Genomic DNA, 10,273 nt, shown 5'->3' on the forward strand with positions numbered 1-10,273 from the left:
TCGGACCCCCCAGGCATGTGAGTCAGATATGAAGGAATCCCATGTCCCCTGAGGCGGGCCAGTTCTCATGTGTCATTCAAAGTTGATGGCCCTCGGTGGCTCTTTCATCATCCCTTCTTGGCAATGCAGCATGTGGAACAGACTGACCTTCTCAAGGTCACACTGACAGTCCCACACAGAATGACACGTAGCACTCTAAATGGAAGGCACAAAACCAAATGACGTTCACAGTTTGGATCAGACATGTTACAATAATCATCTAACTTAATTCCCCACTGGAACTGCCCCGATCAATCAGCTATCGGCCAGCTCTCCTCACACACATCCTTGCCGTTCCTGAGAGCAAGGAGGCAGGGGGCAGGCTAGAGTGCAGGCAGACTGGTGTGGGGCTGTGGGAAGGCAGAGAAGATGCTCTGGAGAAGAAATCAAGAGACCACAAGCCCTGCTCTGATTTTCCTGGCAACAGACACCCTGTGGTTTGCTGCCCCAGCCCTGTGCTCTGAAAATCCACAGGAAGTTCATCAGGTCCCTGATGGCAGGGGTGAGTTAATGGCTACCAGCCTCCTCCCACCCTACCATTCATTTTCCTCCCTGGCCCCAGCAGCCCTGCTCATTCTCTTGAGCACACATGACTTTCTTACTTCCCCACTGTAACCTCCACAAGGAGCACTTGAAATATTGTTGCTTCACTGCATACTGACTGAGCTATCCTCCGCATTCCAGCCTCAACTCTCCTCCAGAGCATCCCACAGCCTGCATGGTTTCCCCACTCTCATGTGTTATATCCTTGGGGGCAGCAGGTTTAGGAAGAAATCACTTGAGGCCAGACAGCTAACAAAACTACCATTTATTTACAGACACAGAGCTCGCCTAACCGGCCGAAGCTGGCTGGGCTATCCCTCTAATTAATCTATCAGGTTGCCATAGGACAAAAACCGTGAACAACTTAAATCAAAATTTCCCCCTCTAATAAGAAACTCTCCTTAAATTAAACACAATGATAGAAGAGGAGGGTAGAACGCCTCACTTCCCGCTACAACCTGGATTATTTTTGCCTCAACCGTGGTTCGCCCTAGCTAAAAGATCCCAGCCGGGATGAGGAAGCCTTCTGTCTCTTAGTGATCCGGAGAACTTCTGGCTGTTGTTGCACCCGAAAGTACCATGGGCTCAGTCCACAAGCACAAACAGGTGATGGTAGGTGGTATCAGCTCGTGCTGGCCAAAGGGGTATCTCAGCTTCCGGCAGTATGGAGAGAACAGTCAGGACAGCGTGGATTTGATTCGATTGTCTACCAGAAGAGGTGAAGTCAGACACTCAATGCAGATGTGTCTGCGGGACTGGCATGATCTTGGCAACGTGACTAATGTCACGCAGGTAAGTTCTCTGCAGTCAGACTGTGTAGAAACAGATCTCTTTGAGTGAATGATTCGTTGGCAAGGACATTTAGCTATGGACAGATTATATTCGAGCCAAAACTGGTGTCCGGGGCTTAAGGTTCGGTCTTTTGCTCTGGGTGTCCATCTTGATGACTTGATTTGCTTGTACGATGTTGACATTTGTAGATCAGGAAGGTTTCGCAGATCAGCAAGTGCGAGCTGTTATGTCCATCATTAGAAATGCGGGGATGCCTGGGTTGTGCATAATGTGTGTTTGTAGGAAAGTGAGAGGATCCAGTGTTTTTGAATGGAGTGTTGTCCCCTTGCTGACTTCCAAAGCGTGTTTCATTGTTGCACAAATCTTTCAGCTAATCCATTGGTGGATAGATGTGGTTGCTGACGTGATGTGGTGTTATCCCATTTGCCTTCATAAATTTTGAAACTTCTGAGGATGACTGCAAGTCGTTGTTCGCTCACAAGTTGTTTCTGGCAGACTTGAAAACGCTAAAGAGTCCCCGTCGTTATTTGGATATACTCTTGGCAGTTAGTGGAACTGCATGTATAGAGCTTCTGAGCCTTTAGAAATGGGCATCTTGCCACAAGAACTGCTCTTCAAGGGGCCAGCGAGTCATGTGAATACGTTGCCACGGGTTTTAGGCCCAGTCCATGGGTTAGGGGTGCCGTGGGGTGTATTCCTACACCTGAATGACATACAAGTTTGATCTTCTCTTCAATAGCACTGTCCACATCCAGGCCACCAAAAATAGCTTCATGCAATTCCTATATGGACTATTCCACAGTGACTGGAATGTTAGCTGTTTAACATCTGTGATTCAGTGGTGTGGAATATGCACATTCTCCCTTAACAACACCAGATTGCGATCTCGTCTCTGGACATGTAGGTAACAAGGTCGAATGGACCGGAGAGGTTTGTCGAGATTTTCATGCCCAACAGGTCATACTGGGGACATACTGGTCAACGCGAGGTTCGTTTTCTTTATCTGAGTAGCAGTGATGGTGTATTATCTACTGTTCAAGTAGAAATTTCTTTTTGAGGCAATATCTTGATGTTTGGACGGCAAGAACTTGGTCAAGGATGGATGTCAAGTTGTGTAAATTTCAGATTTAGCAATGCTCCTTGCTTGTTAATGCAAACATAAGGTTCGGTCATCAAGCCTGGATCTGCCCAAGGAGCTCATGAAGTGGTTTTAGCGTTGGCTAACTGTGGATGAATTTTCCATAATAGTTCAGTAGTCCTAGAAATAGTGCAGCTGGCTTACATTTTCGAGGTGGGAGCCTCACATAGCTTTACTTGCAGGGGCCTATAGAAGACTGCAGAATCAATTGATGGGTGTCCAAATACTCAACAGAGGGCTTGAGATTCACTTGTCTTTGCGAATCGTAGGATACTTCTTCCAGTTATTTGATATAGTAGCCTCTAAATTTTAGTGATCTCTTTTCTTCCAGTGACCAAGATATCATCGCAGATAGCACTGACACTTCTGACAAGCCAAAGATCTGTCATGCCTTGGAAAGGTGCAGGAGCAGACGGTATTCGAAGGGTAGGCGACCGTATCGATAAGCCCTTATGAGTCACATAGTCAAAGTCTTGGGGATTTTCAATTGACTGCATCTGTAATATGGGCTTTGACTCAGATCACTCTTACTTGCTTTTGTCCCCAGCAGGCCGTGAAGAGGTCATCGATGCAGGGAAGCGGGTATTGCTTCTGCACACACAGTGGGTTGACAGTGACTTTTATAGCAAATCCGGAGGAGCATCTTTTTCCGATTGGAACGATGGAGTGGCATGGCTTATGGTAACTTATATTGGACTCCATTGGTGACCAGGTGTTAAGGTTGTTAAGCTTTTGCCTGGCATGGCATATGCACCAGTTCGGGCTTTCAGATTTTGGTGGACTTGTCAGGTTTAATGTTCAATGTCACAGTGATTCCTTCATACTTCCAAATCTCTCCAAACGCCAGCTGTTCTTAGTATAGGGGGTTGGTGGTTTCTTTTTGTCATCGGTTGCATTCTGCCAGTTCACTGAATCTTCTTCAAGGCAGACTTACTTCTTAGGCTGGGTAGTTATCTTTCACAAACAGTGGCATTTAGCCTGTCATTGAGTCACTAACATCGTCGTGCCCAACATGGGAAGCTTCTCTGCTAATAATCTTTCAGAACAGTTTTTGTTGCCTTACAAATTGTAGCTTTCTTTTATACAAACACGAATTTCGGAGCCAGTGAGATGGCTGCACTGCGTGTCCAGTTGCCATGCTATATTTGCATCCAACAATGGTCCTATTCATGACCCACTGCCAAGACAAACATGCAGTGGCACTTCCTCTTGCGATGAGGTTGTCACTTGATCTTCATTGCGGTTGTTCTGGGTATGCAGGGTTCCTTCTTTTTGATCGGCAGACACAGGCTCTTTTTCTATTTGTTTACAGGCAATCAATGTGTCCTTGCACGTGTCGAACCACCAGTCTTACACAAGATTCGTTGATGCTGGTGACCTGGCTTACACGCGTAAATTCTGACCTGCACAGTTTTGTTGGGTAGGTAATCATTGTGACACTTTGCAACTTGGGATTGAACGATGATTGCCCTCCCTTGTAGCAGTTCTGGAGCAACATATAACGGCTTCTGTATGATAGCTGTCTTGTTCGTAGGCGTTCCGTATATTCACTGTAAGGCACACGTAACTGCTCAACAGGGGATCATTTAACATCTTAAATTCACAGTGTTCTGCTAGCTTTTTTAAAATTGCTACAAATTGTACAACTGTTTCATCTTCTTTTTGGTCTCTTTTGTGGAACCGATATCTTTCAGCAATTGCCAGTGGTTTTGGGGAAAAATGGGACCCCAGGATTTCCACAACGTCACTGTAAGATTTAGTCTCAGGCTTGCTGAAGCTGGCTGAGCTATCCTCTAATAATCTAACTCAGTTGCCATAGGAACAAAAACCGTGACAACCAAATACACAACATCATGGTTACAGGGCTAGCTGCACTGCTGTCCTCTCTAGTCTCTAGTCTCTCCTGCGCTTTTCCTAATGTCTCCATTGTGTTGCTGCCACCTTTCTTTCTGTGGATGCTAGTACTTCTCCAGCTAACCTCTCCCAGATCTTTTCCAACAGCACAATTCAGACTCTATTCCACTGTTGCTGTCAAATCTCTCTCTCTCCCTCTACTTTATCCATTACCTCTTATCTGCTCTGGCTTCACATGAGGGAGGACATGATACCACCTCAAAATATATCAGGCCAGATCCTCAGCTGTGTCAGTCAGCATGGTTCTATTGGCTTCACCAGGGAGGATCATTACTAAGCATGCAGCCCATAGTAACGGGCAGTGCATAGAGCAGTGGTCTCCAACCTTTTCAGAAGAGTGTGGCAGGCACCAACAATTTTTCAAGACTTATTTTGTATTTGTACATTAAATAATGCAAAAAACATCATATTTAATATTACATAATATATGAATCCATAAGCTACAAAGGGTAATTTTACATGTAATTTTTTAATTAAATTATTCAGCAATTACTCTTTCACCTTACCATGTGAATTTGCTCTTTTTTATCTACCTGTAAGAAAAATTAAGAAGTTTTTACAAAATAAATATCATAAACAGTTTTCATCTAGAGCAGTGTGGAAGAAACCATCAACCTCTGACCACCAACCCATAAGAAAACAGGTAGTTCAAATGCATTTGGTATCAATGCCATCATCAAACATCCAGGAAATCACCAGTTAAGACAGTAATCTGCACAGCACCTCATTTCACATACTTGATTTGTCAATCATATTACCCCAGGACACACAGACTCCGTCTCCTATAGCAAATGCTTTGTCAAATCTAGAATCACTTATAATGCATATATCCAATTCCTGACAGGCACACTCCTATCCTAACTTGTAACTCAGATGTCATGCTTTCTCTTGTACAAATACTATACATATGTCTACCACTACTATGTCTTTAACTCTGACCACACTAAGATTAAGTGTGTTGAGAGAGTGCAACATAGAGTGACCACTGATGTATTCTAGCCAGCGAGAATAATCCCGTGTTTTATTTTACGTGGGGAAATACATCCATTTGCAATATGTCCCATTCTACATTCAGCTGGTAGATTTTGGTGCCATAATCAAAAGAAAGTTGTGTTCATTTTTTAAAAATGACTATGGTCCTAATCCTGCAAACACTTGCATAACTTTAATCACATGCTTATGGCTCCATAACTTCAATGGGACTAGCTATGTAAGTAAAGTCAGGCAGGCGTATAACTGTTTGCAAAACCAAGGGTTCACAGAGTTTATTTCAGAGAAAAAAGGCTACTTTAATTTGATTTAGTTTAATTTATATCACGGGGTGGCCAAACTTACTGACCCTCCAAGCCAGATACGACAATCTTCAGAAGTTTGAGAGCTGGGGAACACTTGCTGGGGCTCAGGGCTTTAGCCCTGTGGGAGGCACCTGCTGAGGCTCATTGCTTCAGTTACACCAATACGGCTGCATGCAGAGTCCTGAGCATTATTCCCAGATCTGCTCTGGACTTTTGTGACATGGGGCAAGTCACTTATGTCATAAACAGATAGTTAAGGGTTAATGTCTCTTTTACCTGTAAAGGGTTAAGAAGCTTAGTAAACCTGGCTGACACCTGACCAGAGGACCAATGGGGGGACAAGATACTTTCAAATCTTGGTGGAGGGAAGTCTTTTGTTTGTGCTCTTCGTTTTGGGGATTATTCGCTCTTGGGACTAAGAGGGACCAGACGTCAATCCAGGCTCTCCAAATCTTTCTGAATCAGTCTCTCATGTTTCAAACTTGTAAGTAATAGCCAGGCAAGGTGTGTTAGTCTTATTTTTGTTTTCTCAACTTGTAAATGTTCCTTCTTTGCTGAGAGAATTTTACCTCTGTTTGCTGTAACTTTGAACCTAAGGCTAGAGGGGGTTCCTCTGGGCTATATGAAGCTGATTACCCTGGAAAGTATTTCCCATCCTGATTTTTACAGAGATGATTTTTACTTTTCTTTCTTTAATTAAAAGCTTTCTTTTTAAGAACCTGATTGATTTTTCCTTGTTTTAAGTTCCAAGGGAATTGGATCTGGACTCACCAGGGATTGGTGGGGGGAAAGGCGGGGGAATGGTTATTTCTTCTTGTTTTAAGATCCAAGGGGTTTGGATCTGTGTTCACCAGGGAATTGGTGAAGTCTCTCAAGGCAACCCAGGGAGGGGAAAGTTTTGGTGGAACAGAAAGTGCTCCAGACACTAAAATTCTGGATGGTGGCAGTGTACCAGATCTAAGCTAGTAATTAAGCTTAGAAGTGTCCATGCAGGTCCTCACATCTGTACCCTAAAGTTCAGAGTGGGGAAGGAACCTTGACAATTTATCTCTATAAAAATGCAAATAATACCTTAGAGGTCATTCTGGGCAACTGTGGGGCATAACTCATGCTTATAAATCACTTGGATGTAAGGTGCTATAGAAATGCAAAGCATTATGGGCCATATTCTGCCATCATGCTCAAACTGAGTAGACCCTTGTTCTGTGAATCTCACTGAAATCGAGGGACTGTTTATGGAGTAAATACTATAAGTGTGGAGTTTGCACACGGGGCAAATGTAGCCTCCCAGTTCAGTGGCTGCACCATCCCCTTCCAGGAGTCCCTGCCTACCCCCCTGCTAGCTTGAGGCTTCCTGCGGCACCCTCCATCATTTGTGGGGGGGCCCTCTCAAATGGGGAGCTTGGGGCAAACTATCCCTTTCTCTCTCCCACTACCCAGTGGGCAGCCCTGACTGTGTGTGCGCGCATCCAGGCCTGATTTCTGTGGGCACACTTGCACCCATGGATCCTGGCTAGAGCTGCCACTGGTTTGCATGTAGAAAAAGGACACGAAGGGCCCGATTCTCTTCTCATTCCAGTCTACACTGGTGTAACTAGGATTGCCAACACTGTATTTCAGAAATACTGGACAGTTTTCTTAGCACAACCCTGCTCCTCACCCTCCTTGTTGGCTCATGTCTGTTCCACTTCATGGTCCTCGGCACCAAGATGAGTCCTTACACTGTGCCCTCCCAGAAGCCTTTGCTTCCCCCTCCCAGGTCCCTACTCTTTACCCCTCCCCACTGGTGAATCTCAGATCTGTCCCACTTCCCAGGAGCCTGCACGATTTCGGCAGGTTGAGAGCGCGGGCCCAGCACACAGAGCAGGACCTGGGGTACCACCCTGGCTGCGCTCCCAGCCACATGAGACTGGGACATGTGCAGTATTGCTGCCAGGCCTTGCATGCGTACAGCTTATGTTCTGGGGTTTTTTTCCCTACTGGGACCAGTATTCCCTTAGTGGATCCCAGTAAAAAAATTAAATGGCACATTTTCACCAGCAATCGGCAAGGCTGTGCGAAAACCAGCCAGGAGGCAATCCTAGTTGAAATATTTCAGAGTAGCAGCCATCTTAGTCTGTATCCGCTAAAGAACAGGAGTACTTGTGACACCTTAGAGACTAACAACTTTATCTGAGCACAAGCTTTCATGGGGTACAGCCCACTTCATCAGATGCATGCAGTGGAAAATACAGTAGGAAGATATATACACACAGAGAACATGAAACAATGAGTGTTACCATACACACTATAAGGAGAGTGATCACTTAAGGTGAGCTATTATCAGCAGGAGAGAAAGAGAACTGTTTGTAGTGGTAATGAAAATGGCCCATTTCCAGCAATTGACAAGGAGATATAATGAACGGGGAGAGGGATAAGCATGGGGAAATAGTTTTACTTTGTGAAATAGGGGATCAAAGGCATTCCAAACTGATTAAATAACATATTGCCTGTCCCATACTTAAATAAGGGACATCTCTTATAATACAGGCCTGTGGGCAACCCTAGGTAAAACTACTGACCTCTAGTGGAGTTACTCCCAGTTAACACTGGTGTAGGTGAGAGGAGAATCAAAGTCCTTAAGAAAAAACTGAGACCTAATGACTTGTATTGAATTTCTCTGCTCTTGCAAAATCTATGTTTCTAAAAAATAGTTTGGCTAAAAATTGCTTTGAGGGAGGAAAAAAGACCTGTGAAAGGCCAACTGCTGAAGAAACATTTCCTGCTTGCCAAGGCTCTTAAGAGCTCCTTTTCTGCAGCTGTCTTTAGTCCTGAAGGAAAAGAACTCTGCCGAACTTTAGTTTCCAGGAACTGACACTAGGGGGAGTAAAACAGAATAAAAGATTAGAGAGAAGCAAAGAAACCATGGAAGAGTTAAAGGAAGAAAAGAATCAGTGTTTTGATGGGTTGATTCTTTGAGTGAGCACCTTTGGATGGCTGCTCCTGTACTCACACTCCCTGTTTCATTCTTTTACACGTTGCAGGTCACACGTGGAATCAGCTGCGATGAGGTATGTTCTGCAGAAGCAGCCAGGTGGGAAGAGCTCAAGGTCTTCCTCCGATCTGATGCAGCAGGAATTGGGGGGCGGTGGGTGTAACACAGAGTCTTTGGTGGCAGCCTGGAGTCAGATATAAAGAAGCTGAGGAGTATTTCTAAAGCTGCATCCAGGTACGTAACAAAGAAGAATAAACGTGGCCACCTACAAAACAATGAGGGAGGGCTGAGACACCCAGGTCCAGCAATTGTAAACCCAGGTTTCCAATGCAGTGTGGACACTTATGTGTGGGCTTGGAAATCCCGGGTCCCATAGACCCGGGTTTACAATGCAGTGTAAACATGCCCTTGGCAATCCTGGGCAAACCACTTAACCTTTCTGTGCTTCAGGCTCCCCACCTGTAAAAAAGTTGTAATAATACTTACCTACCTCACAGGAGTATCGCAGGGGCTATTTCTTTTAATGTTGGTAAAATGCTTTCAGATCCTTGGGTGGAAGGTGACAGAGAAGCCTACAGTGATTTTATTCTGAAGTGCCATTCTCTGATATGTATCAGTTAAATGTCAGAGCCATAACATGTGTTTGCTAGTGTAAATTGCCTCCGGGACAATTCCTTTGCCCACCAATCGTATGTGGATTTTGAATGACTGTTGGGGAAATTGGAATCCGTAAAAGTAAAATACTGAAAGTAAACCTCTGATGCACACACAATCCTGCTTCCCTATGCGTTATGTTACTTAAAGGGAAACTATATCTTTATGCTATAGGCCAGTATTGTGAAATGATTAAGAAGCACAACCAATTTTACAAAATTCAATCAAAATAGCAATGAAAAAGTAGATTTCCAAAGCCACTCCTTGTGAGTGGGAAAAACTCCTGGGAAAAATCCAGAAAGCCCCTCACTTTATCTTCCTTCCAACCCCTCCCTTCAGATTAGCTCTGCCTCCTACAGAGCACTACCAGTTGAAAATGGTTTGGCTAGGTAGCAAGTTGAGACCCCCTGCTTAGGGTAAAACAGCTTATGCTCGCCTTCCTTCTGTTCTGTCTCATTTACTTCTTGCACTTTGTCATAAACTAGGCCCTGATCCTGCAAACACTTATGCATGAGCTTGATTGCAAGGGCAGTTCCATTGAAATGACACTTCACATGCATAAGTGTTTGCAGAGGCAAGGCCCTACACTGTTAGCTTTTTGTGGCATGACTGTCTTTTACTGTCTGTACAGTCCATGCAACGGGGTCCTGATCCTTGGCTGATGCCTCTAAGAAATACTATAGTACAAAATTAAAACTAATACTATAAACAAATGTTGCTATCTTTTATCATCAGAATGCATGTTGGAATCCATGTCTTTGCACAGAAATATAAAAAAACATGGTTACTTACCTTGTAACTCTTGTTCTTCGAGATGTGTTGCTCATATCCATTCCAGTAGGTGTACGCGCCGCGCGTGCATGTTCGTCGGAAACTTTTACCCTAGCAACTCAAGCGGGCCGGCAGGTCGCCCCCTAGAGTGGC

The 10,273-nt window shown here is 44.5% G+C and overlaps 1 protein-coding gene across 1 annotated transcript in view; it reads left to right on the forward strand.

Moving 5' to 3' along the window:
* Positions 1–10,273, forward strand: part of TMEM273 (transmembrane protein 273) — a 43,313-nt gene that overhangs the window by 20,132 nt on the left and 12,908 nt on the right. Inside the window, exon 5 of the mRNA XM_032766651.2 lies at positions 8,745–8,929. Coding sequence (XP_032622542.1) covers positions 8,745–8,895 — 151 coding nt within the window. The 3' untranslated portion in view covers positions 8,896–8,929. The remainder of the gene's footprint in view (positions 1–8,744; positions 8,930–10,273) is intronic.

Source organism: Chelonoidis abingdonii, chromosome 16 (genome assembly GCF_003597395.2).
Source record: "Chelonoidis abingdonii isolate Lonesome George chromosome 16, CheloAbing_2.0, whole genome shotgun sequence".
NCBI lineage: Eukaryota > Metazoa > Chordata > Testudines > Testudinidae > Chelonoidis > Chelonoidis abingdonii.